Source organism: Chroicocephalus ridibundus, chromosome 2, assembly GCF_963924245.1.
Source record: "Chroicocephalus ridibundus chromosome 2, bChrRid1.1, whole genome shotgun sequence".
In the NCBI taxonomy this organism is placed as follows: Eukaryota; Metazoa; Chordata; class Aves; order Charadriiformes; family Laridae; genus Chroicocephalus; species Chroicocephalus ridibundus.
Window position 1 is genome coordinate 38,176,876 of NC_086285.1, and position 23,552 is coordinate 38,200,427.

The 23,552-nt window shown below is 40.0% G+C and overlaps 1 protein-coding gene across 4 annotated transcripts in view; it reads left to right on the forward strand.

Moving 5' to 3' along the window:
• Positions 1-23,552, forward strand: part of CREB5 (cAMP responsive element binding protein 5) — a 260,697-nt gene that overhangs the window by 65,467 nt on the left and 171,678 nt on the right. For all 4 annotated transcript variants that reach the window (XM_063325090.1, XM_063325093.1, XM_063325089.1 and 1 more), the window contains one exon: positions 20,596-20,768. In XM_063325090.1, coding sequence (XP_063181160.1) covers positions 20,596-20,768 — 173 coding nt within the window. The remainder of the gene's footprint in view (positions 1-20,595; positions 20,769-23,552) is intronic.

Here is a 23,552-nt window from a genome sequence, read left to right on the forward strand (position 1 = left end):
TCAGTGTTACAAACCGTCTCTTTTGAATTTCTACAACCTATTAGTCACAGCAAGCTGCCCTTATTGATTTTGGTAAGAGAGGTCACTTTTAATCCTCTAAAGTGGAGAGAGCTGCATGCACTCTCCATGGCATGACATTAAAATTGACACAGCTCTGCATCAGTTCTATGAAAATGCCCTAAACCTCCTAGATGGATTATTGCCTCGCCTTTCAATGGATACAAGCTGCTAACCAGAGCACGCTAACCTAGATTAGGTGTAAAAGCTTTAAAATACTTGATAAGGAAAGCACAGCCAAAAGAAGCTAGAAAATATGTGAGCAGACTAAAAAAAGCTGCCCTTGCAGAAATAGGCCATTAGTCTTAAGAAACTTCATTTTCTCCTTTTTTAAAAATTAAAGAAATCAAACCAGAGGAGTTGAGATTATCATATGAAAGAACAAACAAAAGCTGACCTTACTCTATGATTATGAGGAAAGCTTTATTCTGGCTTATGGCCCTTGCTAGTTTTGTTTATGTTCTTTAGAGAACTAAGTCTTTGAATACAATTAGAATAGTCCGACTCGAATCTTAAGTGTGCTTCAAAATAAACAGCAGAGGTGAACTCTCAGCAGTTTTCTTTTCATCTTTGTTATCCTTCCCCTGACCCGTTTTTCCTGCCTAATGATCATTTGTGGCATACTATTATTTAGAGAAGTCTTCTTGATGGAAAAATGTGCTTAATGGGGATAGGAAAATTGTTGTGAGCCTGGAGAAGTTTTGTGTATTTTTTTTTTCTTTCTGTGGAATTCCAGAAAATGACTACTGCCTCTTGATTTTATGCTAGATTTTATTTGGAAATTTGTTTTCTGAAGGTCTCGCTGATTTTTTCTGTGAGTCTCAGTAAAAATGTACAATGTAATGTTTAGGGAAATTTGTTGGCTTGTCATGTAAGCCCTTGTGTTCTCCCTTTTCATTAGTTGTAGCTTGCTCCAATATTTCTTATTAAAGGCTAGAAATTCCCTTTCTAAATAAAAGACATCTGCAAGAGGAACTGCAGTAAAAGAAACCATGTTAATGTTAAACTCTAAGCTGTGTAGCCTGTAAGTGTAATGTGCGTGATGATGGAGGTGCTTGATTTCCATGCCAGAGCACCTTTCAATAAGCTAAAAGTACTCTACAGTTGTTAGTTGAGTAGATTTCACCTCCTTCTCGACAAAGATTAAAGTATGTATGTGTCTGTGTGGGCACCGTGGCTTCCCCTCCTACAGTAAGAGAGATTTGCTCACCTGAGATGGGGGGTGGTATTATCTCCTTATTTGTGGACTTATCAAGACAGGGAAATTCAAAGTGGGCGTGGAAAGGGAGCTGGCTTTTGGCTTCCCCACTCTCAGTAAGAAATGGTGCAGTAGTGGCACCTGGAAGAAAAGGTAAAAGCTGCCCTATCTGTGGATTGTGTGTGCTTCTATCTGTCACTTTATTTTTGTCCCAGTACTGCTCGCTCTTTCCCTATCATGGGAGAAAGAAAAATAAGATATGTTGCCAGTCCCTCCTTCTTTGTGTTGGAAGAGTCCTCCCTGATGTAAGGGATAGGGAGGAGAGAGAAAGGAGATGATGGGAAAGTGTGGGTTGATGAAGGGAAGAAAGGAATGAAAGGAAGAAAAGTATCTTTCACTTTTACTTATATGAAGGACTTATTCCCGGGTCAGACTTGGTGGGGAAAATGGAAAGGAACATTCACATGGAAGAAGAGGAAAAGCAATATTAATCAGACGTGGAGAAAGCTGAGTGATACTGTGAGGCTGTACAAAGGAAAGAGAAAGAAAGCAAGCGAGAAAGAAAGAAAGAGAAAGAAAGAAAGAACAGCACTTATATGAGGCAGACATTAAAAAGGCAGTTTTTGTTTTCTGAGAACTGGGGTATTAAAATATTCCTGTGATGTACTTGTTAGCAGAATTGGATGAGCAGAGATAGAGGAATGTGAAAAATATAATTTCCTTTTCTGTCCCCCCACTGCCCTCCCCAGAAAAAAAAAAAAGAAAGAAAAAAAAAAAAGAAGAAAGAAACTTTGCTTCAGGGAAACTGAGTTAGTTTCTCGGCTTAATGTTGAATTGAGATGTGAAGGGATGTGTCTGTACAAGAGAAGAGGAGAGATGGAGATGCTCGGTTGGTGTTAGGTATTAGAATAGTTTTTCCCTGAAAAAGAGGAAGGGAGAGTAAGCCTGGATGCTGTTGTTTTTGCTTTCAGTGGTCTTTATAAAATATTCTTTCTCTCATCACACTCCATTTCTTATCTCTGAGATTTACGTGTATCTTGCTTGGGATGTATAGATCTATGGTAAGGCCTGTTTCTCTAATGACAAGTAGTTACCATAGTTCTCTCCCATTTATGCTATTTATTTTTTTTTTCAATACACTAAAGTCATGCAAGTGTAAATGCCAACATATATATTTCAGGAAAACCAGGAAAGCTATTAAGTGTATTACACCTCTGCACATAAGTTCTTATTTTGTGGATTATTGTTTGGCTGGAATCTTTTTCAGGTACAGTTCTCTTATCCCGATTTCTTTTCTTTGCTTCATCCATCTCAGCCAGTTAAATGTGTATATAACCGATTTTTCTGAAATGGGGCCAAAGTCCGTGTACTTCAATAGCTCTTAAACATGTGGTTAACTTCAAGCATGTGTGTAGAGGTTTGCTGAATAGAGATAGTTTGCTGAATCAGGACTTCCCAACACTAAGATCTTAAATTGCAAACAATCCTCTATTTTAATGTATTTTAACTACTGCCTCCCATGGACTATAGGTAACCGTTGTTACTTGAGTCTTGCAGGTGAAGAAAGTTGTAGTTGGTTGAACAGCAATTTAAGGGTAAAAACAACCTTTCCGATACCCTGCTGTGGCAACTATTTTTTTACTTCCTCCTAATAACTTACTTAATTATGTTACATGAAAAGGAATAATGATTGGAATTTCATGTTATGATTAAAAACTTATTTTTCTGGATGAATAAAAAAGATCTGTTACTTTAAAAAAAAGTTAATTTGTTATAGCTTTTTTCATTTTTTTCCCCCTGAGATTTCTGTACTTTCTAACAAAAAGTGGTGCTAAGATGGTAGTATATGTATGCCATTATTGACCAAGTAAACATGAGGCACCTATCCAGTCTTCTGTATACATAAATTTGTGTGACTTCTTGAGAAAGTACTTTTAAAGAACAATAAAAATGGAAGAAAAAAACAACCAACCCAAAAAAATCCAGTTGCTTTTCTCCTTCACTTGCACCCTTCTGTGTGCAGGAATAAATGGGGTAGAGCTGCCTGCCCCGTGTTGTTTTGGTTTTCTCCGTCCTGGATCACAGGTAGGGTGGGGTGGAAAGTAAGTTCCACAGAGCAAATGCATCTGTTGGAAGGTGCAGGCAAGGGGAAATGGGCAGTGAGGGAAACGTGCCTTTCAAAATACTACTTTAATATGCTATTAGTGATGGAGTGCTCAAATAGCCTTCTTGATGACAGTCGGGGAAGGAAAAACACATATTTTACTATTGTGGTTGATAAACTTAGTACAGTGTTTTAAAACAAAGTGCTCTTCCCTTGTTTTTACATAAGGTGGTAAGTCTTAAAAATATAATTGGGCTTTCCCCTTCTTTTCTTACTACTGCTTTTCAGTCTTCACTTCCTCACATTCCATCTTCAAACCAGCTAATCTGTGTCCCCTTCTTCTTGAATTGCATTATCCTGACAACAGAGCAGTGAAAAGAGCCGAGACTGCAGGACTTCGAACAATGCCGGAGGGCCCCAGGAACAGGAATGCCCTGAAAAAAATGTGCTCCCATCCAGCTGCCCTTCATATTGTTGTCTCCCTATCCAATTTACTAGAGAATTTCCCACTGGCTCTTGGCTCATTCCCAAATGAGAATGTAATCTTTTAAAGATTACACTGCATAATGGAGGGACAAGGAGCTCTTTATTAACTGGGATGGGGAGTCACTTGCTATTAGGCAAGGGAGAGAGGGATGGGCTGTAGTAGTGTTTTGTGAGCTCTGCTTTCTGCCCTTTCTTGTCTCCGCAGCGATAGGACGGCAGGTTGGGAGTGGGAAACCGCTGCAGCCGCACTGTAGCAAAAGAAATAATTCAATGTAGGTTATGATTATGGCAATTACTTTTATAACATGAGGGATTATACCATAACTATTATATTGCCAACAAGATTAAATTACTAGCCTAATACCACAGCATGTTTTTCCAAGAAAAGAAAAAAATCTCTGCTTGTTCCAGAGTTGATGAATTCAAGGACTATTAATACAGTGTGAAAGAGCTGAGCAGCTAAGGAACCTAATGTGCTTTCTGTACAGATGTTGTCTGGATCAGATCCCTGTCACTTTGACTTCCATGCCAGCAAGACACCCTCACCCCTTTTAGGATGTAAAGCAATGTGGTACTCTGGTAATTTTAAATGCTCCTTCTCTTTCCTGTCAAGCAGATAAGCTTCTGCCAGTTATAGTTAATAAAGAGATAACCAGAAGTTATACTTGCAATGCAGAAATTTTTAAAACTTCAAAAAGGGACCAGATTCGCTCATGTAAACCCATCGAACTGATTGGAAAGCTCCAGTTTAAAAATATTTTTATAGTGCACTCTCCTTTTACTACATCTTTTGAAAATGTTGCTTGATACAGAGGATATCTGTATCTTAAACGAGGTAATCTTAGGTCACCTCTAGCATGAGGTCAGTTTTGCTGGAGTTGTTGGAGTGTGATTTTTGCCTGCATGCATAGCAACGCCAGATGAGACTGTCATATGGATAGTACAGATATCGCCTTGTATAGACTGTTCATGATAGGAGTATAAGCTAAGTTAATTATGCAGGAAGAGCAGTTTCCTTTTGTTCATCAGCTGGAAAATGAGTAGAAAATTAAATTTTGGAGACTTCAGAAATATATCACGTGTTGATCATTACCAGCAAATTAACTGGCTTCATGGAAAAGCCAGTTCTTATTCTGAAGAGAAATGTAGGTGAACAATATCATTTTACAAATATTTTAATTAATTTTTTACATGCTGTGTGCTGAATGATATCTTAAGCAGTTGGTTTCAGTTTTGTTATATGTACATTTAAGTCCTCTCATACTGTTGTGCCTTATGAAAATACCTGTTATCACACAAAACTATTTGATGCATTCGGAAAGATTGGACATGTGTTTGTAAAGCAACCTTTTCTTCTTCCTTTTCTAGTGAAGAACTGGAGTTACAGATTACAAATTGAAGTGAAATGGGAACACATTACCATTGTTTTTGGCAGAATATAAAACCTCTGAATGGCAGGCTGCACCTTTTTTTTTTTTTTCCTTCCTTCCTGCTGAGTCTTTAGTGTACAGAAGAGGAAGTGAATCTGATTTCGTGGTGAATCCTTCTGTCTTGTAGATTGCAGATCTGATGAGTGCCACGTATGTTTGCCTCCATTACCTAGGCTCTTTGCTTTTTAACCTTGCTCTTCACCTGAGCTTGAAAGAGAGAGCAAAAGGTGCTCCCGGTTATCTTCTGGTCTTGAGAGCACTGTGTCCTGTTAAGAAGCTGGTATTGAAAGTTGTTTTCATAATTTCTTGGTGGTGTCTAACCAGGCTGATGAGGTTATACCTCTATTTGCTAACTGCAAAGCATCTTTTTTTTCAGATGAGGGTATCTTTCCATTCCCTCCCTTGGCTTATATCACTTTCAGTGATAATACAGTTCCTATGTTCCAAGAGAAACATCCTGTATTAATCTTCTCCAGAGGCTTTGTAGGTTTGCCCCTGGTGCATCAGATCCTCAGTGGCAGGAACAGTTGCACAAGGAATCAACTTGTTTTCTTATGTCTCCTCTTTCCAGGCATCTTATTAAGTCTTCAGTTGCTGCTTACTTTTAGAAAGAAGGTGAAAAGCCAGGGGTCAGTACGGGTTTATGGCACATTTGCCAATAGGTTGCAAAATGCTGGATCCTCATAGTGGCATATGTGCCCACCAGGCAAGTGTTACCTTTCCGAAACTGTGTGGACAGAATCATAACCCATGGAAAGGGGCCGACCAGATGCCTGAGGGCCATACTTCGAGCTGTCACAGGAGTTTCACCAGTTCTTGCTGTTCATCAGCTTTCCTGACCTCTGTGCACCACGTGCTTAAGCACCTTCTTAAAAGTCAGGCTGTGGCTCAGGGCATTAACTGCAGGCTGTAGTGCAACATGATCTGCTGGAAATAGTAAAGTCAGGGATACAGATTTGTGTGGACTTCTGTGTGTGCCCTCTCACTGTTAATAGGTAATAAAACACTAACGTTCCAGTGTGACGGGGTTTGGGTTTTTTTTTTTGTGTGACCCTGTGTTTAACTGCCATAAAGACACAGGTGTAAAAATTTTGAAGTTCTATGAGAAGTACTGTAATACCACCTAGAAATGCTGGTATGTTCAGAAGCTCTTGCAGTAAAGTTTGGGTGGTTTTCTTGATAATGTTGATCCTAGAGCATAAACTGGATTGAATACAATTCTCTTTCTCTCTTTCTCTCTTTCTCTCTTTCTCTCTTTCTCTCTTTCTCTCTTTCTCTCTTTCTCTCTTTCTCTCTTTCTCTCTTTCTCTCTTTTCTGCAAACATCCCAGTGGAATTATTTTTAGAGCCAATGGGAAATTTCTGTAAGACCTTCTCGTAAGCCACGTTTTTGTTTTTTTCTTGTTTTCCTGATGACCTGTAACTTCCCTAAGTGTCGCCTTAACACTTTGAAAACTTTTTGTGTTTTTATGTCAGTGATGTTGAAATCAGTTTCAAAACCACACCCAGAACTTTTATTTACCAAAATATTTAGCTTTCAGGGTAGCCTGGCCCTAGACTGAGCACATCTGAGTTAAAGTAGCCAAACAAGTTTGCTTCTTTTTATCTTCTCTGACATGCGACTGGCCATGCGAATACTCAGCTTGCCCTAAATATTATGGATGGAGGGAGAGAAGCATGTAAAGGTCATTACTGTGGTTTACTTGATGGACGGTAGTTTATTATAAACTGAGGTGACTCAATTGTTTTTGATACTCTGTTTATCATATCTCAACTGAAAGATGTTAGGGAAGCTTCTGATCTTTCCAGCAGTTAGAAGAGCCACATCTCGTGAGACATTTTTTTTCTCCATGACACAATATGGACTGTAAACTGCCTGCATGAAGCATCATATTGGCTACATGTTTGTAGAAGACCAAGGTTTTGATCGCATCTTTAAGTAATACTGTAGTGCACATAACTCCTAAATTATGAACCTTATTTTAACATTGAATCTTTTCAGCTGGATGATTTTTTGTTGCTTTAAAACAATACGTATTTTTGTAATACATGAGTGTAACATAGAAAACGTATTGCAGTTCCTTTCGATGATTTTTTTGTTGCTTGATATAGTGACACGGCACTAGCATCTAGCAAGCAAATACATTCCTGTGGTGTTTTCAAAAGCATATAAGAAACCATATGTTTTCATAGGAAAACAGCTGTTGCCAAGCGTATGCTTTCTTAGATAGAGTGACAGTTATTAAAAGGGCAAGGTAGGACAACGGCTTGTCTTTTAAGTTGAATAAAGCTGGCAATAACTGTCGCTTTGAATGTGCAGTGGCGCTGCCTGTAGATATTGCCATGTAGACTTGTAACCGGAGGGGAAGAGAGGGGGAGAGAGAGATTAACGTCCATAGTCTGCAGCTTGGAAGAGACAATATAAATCTCTGTCCTGCTTTGAGCTGTGAATGCCTCTGTAGGAGTTATAGTAACAGACAAATTAGCATAATGTAATTGGCTGGCAAGGTCAGCCCCTCTCCAGGAGCATTAGCAATGTTTACTGTAAGAAGAGACAGACCAAGTATTGTAGGGTAGTACGTTGTCTGTCCTTTTTGAAGAAAGAGTAATCATTTTGGCCTCCCTACATCACAGGCTCTTTACCATATCTTATTAAAATTCAGACTATCATATTGCTGCCTTAAAGCAAATAATCTCAAAGAACAAAGAATATTCTTTAGTATCACACAAATCTTCATTCATTTTTTTTGCCTTGAATCTCATTGAGTTTACATCTTTTTTTTTCTCTTTCTCGCTCTTTCTCTCTTTCTCTCTCTTTCTCTCTCTTTCTTTGTTGAATAGCTTTTCTCTGAATGCTAAACTTACATGCGCATCCCTGCCAATACCTAATAAATCTTGTTGGGAGGATTAAAATTTCTGGTCTTACTATATGGGAAATAATTAGTAAATCCAGACAAACTTACCAGCTTTTTTGTTTGAATCTTTTGAAAGTATGAAACTCTGGGCAAAATTCTGGGCCAGCTTTAGCAATCCAGACTCACTGGATTCAGCTTTGCAAACTCATTCACAACTGTGTGTCAGAAATGTGAGATGGTGCCCCGTGTTTTGAAGGAGACCTTACGCTGAGTCACAAACAGCACTGGCTTTTTAGCCGTTGATCTCAAATATGACAATTTGTGCCAAGTATTTGAAATGAGTTCAAGCATTCAGTTATGAGATGTTTGGGAAATGGCTTTCAGAATATCACACACGGGTTGCATTGCCTTTCCTATATACGGATCACCGGGAATGCTGAAGGTTATGCTATTTAGCAGCTATCTTCAGCTTAAGTCTGTAAAATACTGTCTGTGACCAGGAGTTGCCACTGTAATTTTCCTAGAGAACTGGCAGACAGACTAAAACATGCAGAGAATCACCTTCAGAGCACTATCTTACTGGAAAACCTATTTCCTTGTGTTTAGACAGTGTGATCCAATGGATTTCCAAAGCCCAATCCTTTCCGTGGTCTTCTGATGATGAAGAAAAACCAGACAGCACTTCCTGGACTCCACAGCAGCTGTATTTTGAGTCTTGTGTAGTAATAACTTCCAACCTAACCGTAAGTTAGGTGGGTTTAAAAAAGCTGCTGTGTGGAGAAGGGCAGTCACTGAGAGTACCAGTTCTCCTTGTGCAGCTAGGTTGTTCCTCAAGGATTCACACCTGCACTGTTTCGTTCATGGCTCAGCTGAAACTCCTGCTTCCCATTGCCTGAATTATGTTTTGCCTCCTTGTATAAAGTTGTCCATCTGGCTGGATCACACCACTACAGGAGGACCAATTGTTTATTATGTAGGAAAATGCGTGTTGTGGCTCCTCAGGTGGAATGAGGCCTCCCCGAGCCATTTCAGAAGCGTGTGGTACTCTAAAGGAACAGCACGTAATTTCCCCAGGATGGCTCCACACCACATTTAATTAGTGTGACTGGAAGCGTGTACATCTGGATGGTTGTCTGGTAGCATTATCAAATATAGTGTGGCTTGTTTGTTGTTCTCTCCGTTTACTCCGGTCAGAAAAGAAGCTGAGCCGTGTGTCCTGTTTTTACAATTGATCATTCCCTGCCTCCTCCACCACCACCACTGTGTGACTTCAGTAAGGTTTATAGCCTGACTCTTCTAAAATGACTTGCGACTTTTAGTGCCCAGATTTGGATGCGCACCCAGGAGTGCTTTAATTGTGTCCAATTTTCTGCTGAGGATGAGCTCCCCTTCTCTGAAGAATAGATTCTACAATGCTATCTGGACTTGAGCATGCAGTCATCCTTCGCTTTTACTAATGGACACGTTCTCTGTTTTCCTCTTTCTAGTCACCAAAGAACTGTTCTTTTGTTTTGCTAGTCTTCTAACGGTATTCATTATATAACTCTTCTGTGTACTAATTAGAGTATCTTGGTTATGATCTCTTGTCATTTCTGTGAGGTTGAAATTCAAATGCATGTGACTCCTGTAGAGTTGTTCTCTTACCAAAAAACCCTTCTGCTCTGTCACTACTATATTACTGCCTTCCTAGGTATACTGTGTTGTCTCTAAAAGCTATTCATGTCTTGTCACTTCCAAGCACTCTGTAGTTGTTGATACTCATCCTGTTTTAGATGTCAGGCAGAAGAATGTGAAGTAATTTGCTCAAAGTTATGCAGTAAATCTGTAGCAGAGTGAGGAGAAGGACAGCTATGCAGTTCCTGGTGTACCTGACCTGCAGAACACCTTTGGAGTCCAAGGGGTTATTATTTCTGATCTCTTCTGCTGTCCCAGTCCTGGGAAGCTCTGTGTCCCGACTCGAAACCAGTTTGCTTATTTGATTTATTTCCTGTTAACAGTAGCTCTTCTTTCATTTCACCAGCAAGCTGTGCTTTTAGACAGTTGCGTCCTTTCATCAATGGGCGGTCAACTGTTTTTTGCAGGAAGACTACTATTGGTTTCTCTTTCTTCCAAGCACGTTTGTTCTCCGAGTCTTAGTGTTTTTTTCCTGCCTGTCTGCCGCTGCAGAAGGTAACTGCTGAAACCAAGGCAGACATGGACAAGGGCGTACTTCTCTTTAACCAAACTGCAGAATGTTAGAAACATCTTTGAGGATTCAGAAAAGACTTTCTTGTGATACCTGTTTGTCTTTATCCCTTGCTGTACACACTGAAAGTGAACTTTTCTTAGCTACAAGTGTATTTAACTTTTTTGCCTTCTGTGTACACAGTCTGATTACCTTCCTAAACTCTAACGTTTTAAACTCTTATGGCTACAAAGATTATCAATTTTGTCTGAATGTTTCCAACAGATGAACCTCATTCTCTAAATTCTTTCAGTCCAAGATCTAGACTAAGCTAGCTTTCCTCTCCCAAAACATCAATGTAAAATTGATTGAAACAATTGTGGATGCTGCAAAACTGCATGCTTGCCTTTGGGATTACTTCCCAGGAGGTCTGGTGAATTAACTTGATCTCAGCTTGATGCTTCGGTATTCCTTGTATGATTTTCACTGACAAAACTACTTCCTACCGCTTTGCTTGTCAACCCACTCCACTGGTTAGACCTATGGTCCCTTGTATGTAGCAAATGGTCTGTCTGGGTGCTTTTTGAGGCCACCGTTGGCCTTGGCTCCTGGACTTTTCCCAGCATTTTGTTTTATCCCCCATGTAGTCCTAGTCAGCCTGGCCCAACATAACTGATACAGTGAGGTGGGATTAAAAGAATATTTAGGAGATCCATTTTATTACCAGGGTAGCAGCGTTTCCACTTGACTTCTTAGCAGAAAAGTTAAGCCTGCTGGTTTTCTGCTTGAAACTGCCTGAATGGAAAATCACTGGCTGTTTTGTTGCTATCATCCTTGCTCTCCTTTACCAACTGCTCTGTCTAAAAAATGCTCTGGTCATTGAATGCAGTCAAACAGCCATTGCTGTAACTCGTGCATGATGCCAATAACTTACGCCAGTGAAATCAATGATGAGGATTTCAAAGAAGCTTTAAATAAAATATAACAAATTTAAATGCCAAAGTCCTGTCTCTGTGAATTTGCTAGTAACAGATTATAAATGGCTTGCATAATGTTGAAAGGCCTAGTGCCTTCAGTTAGCAGTATCAAAGGCTTGTTTAAAGCAATTCCTGGAGGGCTGCCGCCTTCCCCCCCTCCCAGCTTTCTGTTTCACGATGGATAAAAACAAAACTCCTTACAATAAAGAAAGGAAAGCCAGGTTTTCAACTACCCTCTGACTGGCCTCCAGATCTGGCAGCTGCTTTTGGACGTCTAATTGCTTGTCCTGCAAAAGTTGACATGCACCTACTTTGAGAAGGTTCTTTGAGTACCCACTTTGTACATGCATTCTGTCTGATTTACAGAAATGAAATTATAGTGCTGGAAAAAATGAAGAGTAGAGCTTATAATACTGTTTTTTTCATTTTTGCTTTTTTTTTCCTTAATTTAAAGTTTCCTGGTTTTCTGAATTCATATATAAATATTAGATGCCGAGAAACCACGCAAAATAGTGGCTAAGACACTGGACTTGGAAAAAAGATCCCTTCCATTGAGTCCTGATTTTTGGCTACAAAAATCACTTTCTCTTTTTTTTCGTTCCGCTTTCCTTACTTTGTCTCTGGACTCTAAGGCTTGCGAGCAAGTGTAGTCCATCAATGTGTCTATACAGATTTTAGCACAATAAGGCCTTGATTTCAACTGAGGCCTCTAGGAATTACACCTAGTAAGTATACTAGCAAATCTCTTTTCTTCCTTTTCAAGTTTCTCACTATCCCTTCTCCATTTGAAATTCATAGCAAGCTCCCTTGTTTACAGCAATCTAATGGGACCATAATTGGGTCCCCAAGATAACATTACAGATATAAGCCAGTTTTTCCTTAGACAAAGTTCTATGGAGAATGTATTTTCTTATAAACATGCTTTTTATAAAAGGGTTTGTTGTTTTGTGTTTATTGGTGTTCCATCTGCTCTAGAGAATACATTTGAGAAAAACTAGCTCCAGCATGGCATATAATGTTTCATTAGCAGGCATAACCTTGTTTATTTGCTTTTTAAAATTGTATTTAGAAAAGGAAATCAGTTTGCACCATTGACATGCTGCCAGGTTCCTGTTTATAAATGTCACAATAGGCAACTTGGAAGAAACGAAATAGTCAGTTTATGGCTTTTGCATAAAGTATGACAGAACTGGGTAGAGCCACGCAGCCAGTTGTGCTTCCCCTGTTTTGCAGCCTCCCAATTAGCAGGACGTAGTGTGGTGTCAGCAGTGCAAAACACCCTGAGTGACCCGAACTGGGCTATGCACACTTGGTGTTACTGATGTTTATTTGAACAGAAGCAGCCCTTTGTGCTATGTTGCTTAAATCGCTATCTTGGGCAAGTGGTTGTGTATGAAACAAGCAGCCCTGAGGAAAATAGGAGATATCTGTAGGAAACTTCAAGACATAAGCATGCAATCTGATGTCATCTTTTCCCATAGAGAAGCTATTTCCTTTCAAACTCTGGTGAGACCAGTCTTTCAAAATTTCCTTCTCCTTTAAAATATATTCGTTGCATTTGCTTTATATTGCTTTTTTCCTTTCCCCTAGTAAATGGTTTGTCATGGGTACATCTGGTACGCACCATATATTACTTACTGTGTATGTAAAGAAGGCTTCATATGTCAAAAGCATAGTCTGGACAGACACGCTGAAAAGGGCATGAGGAGGGTAGTGGGGGAAGAGGGGAGGGAATCGTGGAAGACAAGGGTCATCTTTCAGTATTCATTTCTACTGGTAATTAGAGGGCACCACTGAATGTCTGTAATTAGATCATGTCACAAAAATTAAGATAAAAGACCAAAAATTCTAAATCTCCCGCATTTCGTTCACAATATCAGAGGAGTCGGAGCATTTGCTCAAACCAGCAGCCGAAGTGGAGGATGGGCAGGGAGGCTTAACTTGCCCCTGGAACAAGTTTCACGTACGTTTTCCCCAGAAGGTGCAAGGAAGAGACCAGAGGAGGTGACGGTGCACTCCGGGAACCCAAGGGCCAGAGGCCAAGTGGAGGCACGTCAAAGGTTCTCCCGCGCCGCGAGCTGTGTTGCGGAGATTTTGTGCAGGGCTGTCACCCTTCAGGCAGCGGCCTTGAGAGGATTAGTAGTGCTTACATGGGCCCTTCGGACTTCGAGTTATGGTGGTGACTGCTGCAGCCTTGAGATGGCTTATACCTGGCTTAGCACTTCATATGTCTGTCCTGTGCCTTGTGCCAGGCTTCTTAGCAGCACCGTGCAGTCTGCCGGAGATAAGCAGACCTGAGGTTTCATTTGCATCATTCAGTGTATCTCAGAAAGCCTTTGTGATAACAAAGTAACAGCTATTGAAAGAAAACAGGATAAAAAGATTATTTATGAGTTTTTTTTCTGGTTTTTTTTTTTTTTCTGTTTTTGCCACTTCAGGAGCAGCTAGCACATCTACATTTAAGACTAGTCCATCCTATCTTAAAACAAATAGGAAGTTTCCCTGCACGCTCCAGCATATTTAGGAAAAAAATTTGCAAGCCTCCCGCCAGCCCCAGAACACAAGTCCGATCTATTAATTAACAGTAATTGTTTGCTAAGGCTCCAAAAGGCTGAAGACATTTTGAAAAAAAAGGACTCGTGCTACTGAAGTCTGTATATACCTTTAGAAATGTTATCTCTTTTTGTCAAGAAATTCTCGTCATGGTGCTCTGAAGCGGATTTTGGGTGATGGTTAAACTTGGGTCTGTGAACTGCTGGTGGTCGCAAAGCTGCGGTGAGGCATCTGCAGCTGGTCTGTGGAACCATCTTGCCTTAATTACACAATTTATGATAAGAGCACAGAGTGCTCTGTGAGAAATTCAGAGGGTTGACAGAGGTCTGTGATCCAAAAAATTGGAAACCAGTGGCCGAGACTGATAAGTACGGATTCAAAGCTTTATGATTTCAGTGAGAGTAATGTTTCCCTTCTTCCCCCATCTGCCTATCATTACTTGTCATTTTTGAGTAAGGGGTTTAATTTTTCTTTACATTTTTACCCCTAAGAAGATCAGGTTGATAACATTTGACTGAGCAGTGGTGCCCGGGGTTCAAGAAGTCAGATGTACTCGTACTGCTCGTGGCTTTTGAGTCTCCAGCATTGTGTCCAGTTCAGGGGTAGACGTTAGATGGGGCCTGGGGGCAGGGAAGAGTCCTTCTGCATTCTGGGATGTATCATGCCTGCTGGTTCTTTTTAATGTGCCGTTTTTATCAAGTAGCTGTTAAGTGAGCATTTGCCTTTCTTTGAAATGTTTTGAGGAATCGATCCTTTGGCACCAGTTCTGTATTTTTTTATGTGTCAGCCTCATTCAGTGACTTCATACCTCTCGCTTAGTAAAGGAGCTAGATTTTAGCAGTCTGCAATAAGATCTTCCTAGGGCTTTGTCCCTGTGTTTAATGGTACCACACAGCGTTTTCCAGCAGTTCCTTTCTGTGTCCTTTTTTTCTGCTTTAGTGCTTTTTCTCATTCGAGCTATACAGATGTTACAGTTTAAAAAAAGAAAAAGTATTGATTTCAGTCTCCACCAAGTTTACATTCTCTTGCATAATGGAACTTTTTCTTTTTTTAAAAAAAATTTAAATCTTTGTAATAGATTTTCTTTTTCCTGTAATCCTCGAACTGCATTAGTAATATGATTCATTTTTTTTTATCTCCGTTTTCTTCCCTAGTTCCTCTGCCATGTTTGCTGGCTTTGGGTGGACAGCAAGCTCGCTTAGTTCCGTGCTTATGGCAGTTCAGATGTTGCACGCTAGTAAGAGATGAAGCAGTTGTGATGGGCTGGTGTTGAGGGTGTTTTCTTTACACATTGATCTGAATAATGAGAAGATAAATGAGTTGGTGCTGTTTTCTGGGGAGATTTGATAACTTTTGTTTTGAGATGAATTTTTTTTTTTTCTCTGGCGGGAGAGAATTCATTTTGATGGAGGTTGTATATGATTAAAATAATTTTGAAGCCTGCCGTGATTTGCCACATTTAGTCTATAATTTTCTTTACGGCAATGTCTTCCAAGTTTCTAAGGCAGCAGGTAGTTTGGTTGTGTAAGCAGCGTGTGCAATGGGTGAGTGAGTCACTGGTGGCTTCCACTCATGTGTGCATTATATGTATCATGAAGTTACCATCTCCATAATCAGGCAAGATGCTACTGTATGCTTCTTAAAAGGGCACATGTAGCTGCCATTTCAATGTGTATCTTGGTTGCCCTCAATCCTGTGTCTATAGAGCCTTCTGGAAGACATTAGGTTATGTGTTTTCTTTCTCCATAAACTGTAAAATGCTTGAAAGTGGGACAGCTTAGAATATTTATCCTTGTTAAAAGATATTAATTGAGAGGCCAGGCTATATAAGTTCTAAAATATTGCTGTATATTTGATTTCTATTTTTTTTTAAAGTTAATGCCTTTTTTCTTGAATTATTTGAAAAATATTTAAAGTTGCTGTTTGGGAAAGCATCGTTAAATGATTTTTTGCAGAAAACAGAAAAAAAATGCAAAAAAAGTGCTTTGTCTTTGTTTTAGACGAATTGGATTTTTCTGTCATTTTTTAATGGCAAATACCTTCTGACTTTAGAATTTACATAATAATCTGCAAAATACATTTACATACAACTGGTTGTAGGTGACAGCTCTGTTGATCTGAAAGCTCACTCTGAACAATCCTGAATGAGTCTTCAGTTTGTATAAAACTAGTATTTGCAATTTTCATTAAACCTCACAGCTGAAAAAGAATAGTAGGAAAATATAAGCTGGCTTTGGTTCAGAAACTAGCTCCTATGGTTTAAAACCACAAACACAGTCTGTTTGATACTCAGAATATTATACTGGATGGTAAAGGATGTATCCACGTTCTTCATCCTTTGCCTTCAGTAGATGGAGATGTGTGACACAGGTGGTGCCGTGTGACATGGATGGGTGTTTCTCTGGAAGAACCGGGGTTTAGTGGAAATGGTGACTGCCTGGAGACGCGGGGTGTATTTCGCCTGTGTCTGTGGAGCCGTCATTTCTCTGTTGTGCGTGCCAACAGGGTGTGTGTTCTTGCGGAGTGATGTGTAATCCTCTCCACCAGAACATGGAAGCATGACTTCAAGAAGTTTTTAGCTTTTAGAAAAAAGAAGTGTGTTGCCTATCCAACGTTAAATGGTTGCATGTGGGAGAAAAATGCTCAAACGTTTTCTTCAAAGTCTGAAGCTAAAATGGGGAATACAGTGTAACTGGGGAGAAGTCAAGCTGATGATGATCTATTCCCTTTCCTCTGGCAGCTGGAAAGGTTGAGAATGAGCATGTTGATTTAAAAGTGGTTTGTGGATATGGCTTCTTGTTTTTTATTTTTTCTATTTGAATGTTAAATACCGCTGGAGAGTACAGTATGAGCGCATGGACAAAGGTTGCATTTCTGTAAAAGCTCTTCAATGTTATAATCCTAGTTTCTGCTTCAGTGGGAGTGACTGGGAACTTTGGTGAGGATGAAACTTAGTCCTAGAGGAGATAAATGTCTCTTAATTTATTGGATCTTAATTAAGATTCATTAAATGAATGTTAAGGGCAGGGGATGTCTTTCATGTCTCTACAGGTCCTGGCATGCTGGTGGCCTGTTCCCTGTGTGAACATTTAGGTTCAGTTTAATAAAATGGATAATAATAACAATAAGCTCGTATGCCCTCTTCTAATGCTGAAGGACAGTTGTGAAGATCTCTGAGAAAACTCTGAGTGTGTGTCATACTCTCTCAGAGTATGGGCAGGTCTTGGGAGCGTTAAAAGCAGAGGGAGAGCTCTGTCTGCATCATTGCTCTCTGAGTTGGAGTGCTGGGAGCTCCCCACCTAGTACCAATTAATCTTAACCATCGGCTTAAGAGCTGGAAGAGAGTGAAAAGGGGAGTCAAAGTGAGATGTTCTTCATGGATCCTTGATGGAAGAGCAGGCAGAACTCCTTAAGAGTAAAGCTGGAAGCAGCCTAGCCAAAGAACAACTCAACTATATGTTGCTGAATTTGTCCTGTTTCTAGAAGGGCCCAAAGTCTTGTCTGCAAGGAGCTCATTAATATGCTATCCAGATCCATTCAGAATCAGGTGCGGAGCTCAACACAGCAAGGCCATTTTGGGAGTTCTGAAGACCGTCTGCATCACATATGCAACGAGTCTAATCTTGCTGTGCTGGTGATACAGAGGTATTCTGCATGTCATGATGCATGTGACTAAATCACATAGGCTTAGTGTCAGATCTGTTGTGCGTTACCTTCCTGCTATCTTTCAAAGCACAGGCATTGTCATTTAAGTATGAACTTGCTTGAACTTCTCTGTAAATTCACAGGCATCTCACTGATGTAAATTATTCTGATATTGCCACATCCTTTTCTTATGAATGTGAGAGTCATGCTGAGTTTGACATTTTGCTGGGAAATCTTAAGCTTTCTCTTGGCAGCACAGTACAAAGGTATACACAACCTGCCCAACAACAGCACTTGTGTTACTGAGAAGAACGGACATCTGGATGCATTGACATGTTTTCATTCTATTTTTGCTTTCCATGCATCACATATTCAAAAGATACAGTTTATTGGAAATTGTTAAAACTTTTGAAACAGCGTTACAAGTTTATGCGTGTAAGCTAGCAATTACAATGTCTTATGTGCAAACAAAATTTTTCATAGCTATCGTAATTCATACCAGTTGCACCTTAGAGAGGTATTATAGGAGACAAGGGAAACAGAAGGAGAAGAAAATGGAAAATACCGAATCTAGGAGCACAGGAATCTGATATAAAATCTTTAAGTTCTGCCCTGCCACGTTACAACAAAATCCAGTCAAAATCTGGGCAAGTGCTGGGGTATCACTTGTGTGAAGTTCATCATGGGTTTACATCCTGTCCCTTCCCAGGCCTCATGGACTCATGGCACCATCCACGTTTCCTTTAAAGATCCTCCCACGTAGCAGATCAGTGTTCTGTAGCTCTTGGAATTCTGTGGAGCCTGTAATCTAGAGAAAGGCTTTCTGAATCCTGGGCAGTTACATGCCAATGCTCTGGCTTCGTGCAGGCAGCCCTCCTTGGAAGCAAGGCAGGCGTGTGCAGGCAGATCTGTGCTGGAAGCGGCAAGGGGCAGTTGTGCAGCACTGCAGAGGAAACTCCTTGTGAGTGACTGATGGCTTTCTTCTTGGTTGCTTCCCTGTGGACCCAGAGGTACACGTACTGTATACCTGTCTTGCAATTTAATAGTTACTCTAATAAACATACTACTGAAAAGCAAACAGGCAATACAGAAATATATGGAAGGATTCAGAAACTGGAGGGCAGTGTAAAGGAGAAATTAAATGAGGGTGAACTTTGAAAAAATTAAATATGACATATTGATAGGTTTTAATTGAAACACACACACTTAATATAAAGGGGAAGCTTTAGGAAGTGATAGTGCTAAAAGATTTACTTGCAGATGGTTAGATATTAGACCTGGTTTTGCAAAACCTTGTAATGATCCAAAAAGTGAGCGCAGTTTTGAATGCTGAACTAGATTTGGCTGGTTTTATTTAGTTATTTTTTAAACAGAACAGGTTTTTCATCAGAAAACACTAATCCGTTGAAGAAGCAATATTTTAATAGGAATGTGGTAGATGAGGGAGAACTTCTTTTGGAAAAGACTCCATATATCTAAGGTTATTCTCTCTTGTTGCCTGGTGGTCATGACATACTAGTGGGCTATGAAAAATTACAGTTAAAGTCCTTGGTCCGGCTTCTTCATGCAATCCATGCTCCTCAGTGAACACTGGAGCTGCTGGACCTGATTCATACTGTGTAAATAATTTTCTGGAAGAGGAACTCAGAGCTGGGTTGTCTTCATACTGGGTGAGTGGTCTAACCATGTGGCTGTCAGCAGCACCTCTGTGTCTTTACGTGTTTATGAAGACTGGAACAACTCCTGTAAAAGAAACAGAGAGATGCCTGTGTCCACAGTAGCCTGGGAAATCACCTGAAATATATAAGAACTGGGAGATAGGGGGATAACAGCTAAGGCCTTCAATGTGGATCCTCAAATTATTGGCTTCTTTTTCACGAGGAATGTAATACAAGGGGTTTATTCTTGTTTTGGTTCAGAATTCAATCTTTCTTTTAGGTCTGGGATTCAGTATGATGTCTGCCTGTCCTGTCCTCCACATTTGATCAGAGCTCTGAGTTTCCTTTCTCACCAGCTTTATCTATCATCATGCTGCGGTTTTTATGCGTTTCCTAGACAAATTAGCTTATAAATTGGAATTTTGAATGAAATTTAACTTTAGTTTTCAATCCTGAGTATTGCAGTGGTCAGGAAGATGCTTTATGTGAGTCTTGGTGGCAGAGCGTGTGTGTAAAGATTTTTTATTTTTTTTTTTCCCCTCTTTTCCTCAGTCTAGTACAAGGTGACAATGGAAAGTTTCTTTTTCCTCTTACTGCTAACAATTCACAGTTTGATGCCTGATAGGCAAAATAATGCTTTCAAGGTTACCGTATTTTTCGTATGTATACACTGTGGGTTATCTCTGGCTTGAGAGTTTTGTTTGTTTTTAAACGCGGGCCAAGTCAAACCCTGCGGTTTAGCAGCAGCATGTATTGTGTGTTCAGGCATAACAGGAGAGAAGTTTTATTCCATGGTGACTTCCTTAGTAGTATCATTATCTTCTGTGGCTTGTTTGCTCTGTGGATGTGAATTATCTGTGAACTTTTTTCTTTTTTTTTGGAAGAACCTTTTAAGGGCTCCAAGTTACCTGAAGCAAAGGTTATATATGTGCAAATACAGTGCTATTATTCTAGGCTTCTGGGATATTATTGCTCTGCAAAATATATGCAGTCTAATAGAAATGGCTGTTTCGTGACGTACCATGTACTGTTTGTTACTTTGGGACTATAAAACTTGATTTGCTTGTCAGTCTAAGCAGACCTAGTACACAGTAAACAACCCATGTAGTAAATCAAGGTGCCGTGCACTCACCACAGAAGTCATTTTCAAACAAAATATATATCCTGTTCAGTTAGGAGAATATGCGCTAAATATCCCCATTATAAATCACAAGTCAGAATCACAGAAGAGTGATTAGTCAGCTTGCGGTTATTTTTCCATTTATATTGTCCTGTAAAAGTAAATAGTTATTTTTCATTTCTTTATTGTTGTTGGTTACGAGATCTATTGACTTGGGATTTACTAGAAGCCAGTAACTTTTCATATTGTTGATACTTTCAGATTTCTAATTGTATTCCTATAGAATGGAAAAGCAAGATATTTCTTTTTCATTTTCCTCCACCATCTCCCATTTCCCTTATTTTTGCAGAATATCTCCATGCATAACACAGTTGGAGGAGCAATGGCGGGACCTGGATCTCACCAGCTGACAAATACAAGGATGCCAAACCACGACACCAGCGTTGTGATTCAACAAGCCATGCCATCTCCACAGTCCAGCTCAGTCATTACACAAGCACCTTCCACAAATCGACAGATTGGGTGAGTCTTTCCATTTTCTCATTTCTCCAGTTCTCTGGCTCCAGCAGCTGCATGCAGGACCAGATGGTGTCCTTGTGGTTCTTAAGGTTCAGCTGCATGCAGGACCAGATGTTGTCCTCGTGGTTCTTGAGGTTAGGGAGTTTGCACTTGATCCTGCCAACGTGTGGCAAGGACCCCCGCAATATGTGTTGCAGACTGTGGGGAAATGGCCAGGTTACTGCATCCACTCCAGACCTGGCACTGTGGTTCAAAAGGGGCAGAATGCCGTACTTGCAGGGGAGTCCTGCTTTCGCCGTCCAGTTTTTTTTTTGTTTGTTTGTTTTTATCTGCTTACATTCAAAGTTCATATTGTTTCTATAACTGCTCTGGGAAGAAAGACAGAGTATTTCTGAAGCTGATCCGTTCACTTCCTTCAACGGGAATTCTGGGTGCTCAGTGGCATTGGGCTATTTCCTACGCGCTCTGTTTAATTGAGAAATTCTCAAAGACAAAATAAAAAGACCGTCAAGATAAATGGAGCTTGGCACAGAGATCTCTGCGAACAGTTGCTCAATTTGTGATGATGGATCCATATTTATTCCCATAAATTGACAGTATGGATGCTTATTGTATTGGCTTGAATGCCAGTTGTGTGCTTATGTTTGGAGAAGTGTGTGAACAAAAACATCCGTGTTTTGTACACTTGGTTACTTCCAGCAAACATGAGGTCCTTGTAAGTCACAATAACTTGTTTTTAATTATAGAGAAACTGCCCAGATGGTTTGAGGGTACAGTTTTTTGTCACACAACTCTGAGAATTTGGGGGGTTTTATGCATGAAAACATATGAATAAAAAGATAAATCAGTAGACTGAGAATGAAGCAGCAGTGTGGATTCATTATCTGTCATTTGTAATTTGGTCACATCCATTATATGACAAGTGCAAAAGCAGTCTCTGTCCCCAGCCATTGTCTAAATAATTGATGAGCATCTTGCAGTCTCTTCGGAGTAAAACCAAAAAGTTAAATCTGGCACTGAAAACTCAAAATCCAGTTATTCTTGAGTTTTCTTTCAATATTCCTGATGGGTGGGGCAGGATATAGACCACATGCTCTCTGTCTCCCAGTGCCGTGGTGGCAGGGCTGGCCCCTGGCTCTTACTTCTCCGTAAGAAGTCAGTCAGCCAGCCAGCCAGCCATGCACAGGACGCAGAGTCCATCCCCTGCCCCAGTTTTGTGCTCCTGGCAAAGTTCCTCTACTTTCCTTTTTACTGCTACTTCAGGATTTGATTCTTAATATAGAAATCTGATCGTATGGGTCAGGTAAACATATTTGATAGATGTGCCTTTGTATATATTACATATTGACAAAACACAGTGTTCACTGAGGTGTCACATGCAGTACCGTTCACCTGTGAATCCAAGAAAGTTGTTGTTATATATATGTCCCATTCTGTTCAAAGACAGACGGCTGAGAGGGAGAAAGGGAGGAAGAAACAGTTTCTTTTTCAGTTTTAGAAAGAAAAACAGCTAATGCCATTATTTGGGTTAAGGATGATTAAGCTCCTGTTCAAATTGTGACTTAATAGGTCTAGTGGTAATTATGATCCTAATTAAAAACAAAAAAAAAACCCCAAACAACTTTTAATACTCAATGGTGAGGTGTTTTATATGGGATTGTACTTGGCTTCCAAACAATTGTTTCTATATAATGAGCAAAAAAATGCATGTGGTTTTGCAAGACCCTGTCAGTCAGGTTTTAGGTTTGTGTTGGTTTGGGGCCATAGTGATTAGAATCTCCAAAGTTGGAAGGGTTGGGGATAAAAAGGCCTGTTTCCTAGTCAGTGGTGAGCATCTTGTTTGGGAAACTTTGTCATGACATATCTTAATTCTCTCCTGTGACTGAATCACACAAACGTTTTCTAAGTTTGAGTCTGAAGCTGCTCTATTGGGAGGCAATTGTCAGCATTTTAGTCTCTGTGTGAGTTGGTGTGTGAATGAGACTTATGGTGTGACTCCAGCATACTCTGTTCCCTATTCTTCCCTCTTCCTAGGAGGTTTTGTTTTTTGTTCATGGTGTGTCCTAGGAGATAATTGCTGCATTTTGGACTTCATCTGCTTGCCAATGTGTTGAGCATCCTTGTTGTCTTTTTTTCCTTCAGTCTTTTCCCTGTGGTGCCTGTTTTATTTATTCAAAGAACATATCTTGTCATTTCCATTTATCTTCATCTTATCCTTCTAAACGTGCTAAGAATTATATCTAAGACTCACTCATGAGGAATACAGACTGGACAATGGTTTCAATATTAGGCAACAGAAGAAAAATCCAGATGGATTCAGAAAATGTTTGAGTTCTGCAAAGTTTGGTGGTTTGGGCTTGGCTTTACAAAGTTGAGGTGGTTCAGCTTTTTAACAAGCCCACGTTCTGAGGTGCCTAAATCAGTGGTTTTGGGTTGGGTTCCCCCTTTTTTTTAAACATCTGAAGCTGCCCCAGAGGGTAGATGAATCCTTACCATGGAGAATTGTGCCTTTTAATGAGCAATAAAACCAGCGGAGAGCAACGAGGCAAAACTCTCATTGCGCTAGTTCTGTAAGAGCAGGATCAAGCCCTAAAGGTTATATAGAACCATCTTGTAGCAATATTCTGATTTTTATCACAACCACAAATATTTTAGTGTCAGACTACGGCCAAGCCACCTGCAAATGTTTGTGATGGCCTTACTCCAATGAAAATAGGGAACAGCAATGAAAGTCTTCATTTAGACCCTGCTCATAGGCTGTGCTCCAGTAACAGAGAACGGGACCCA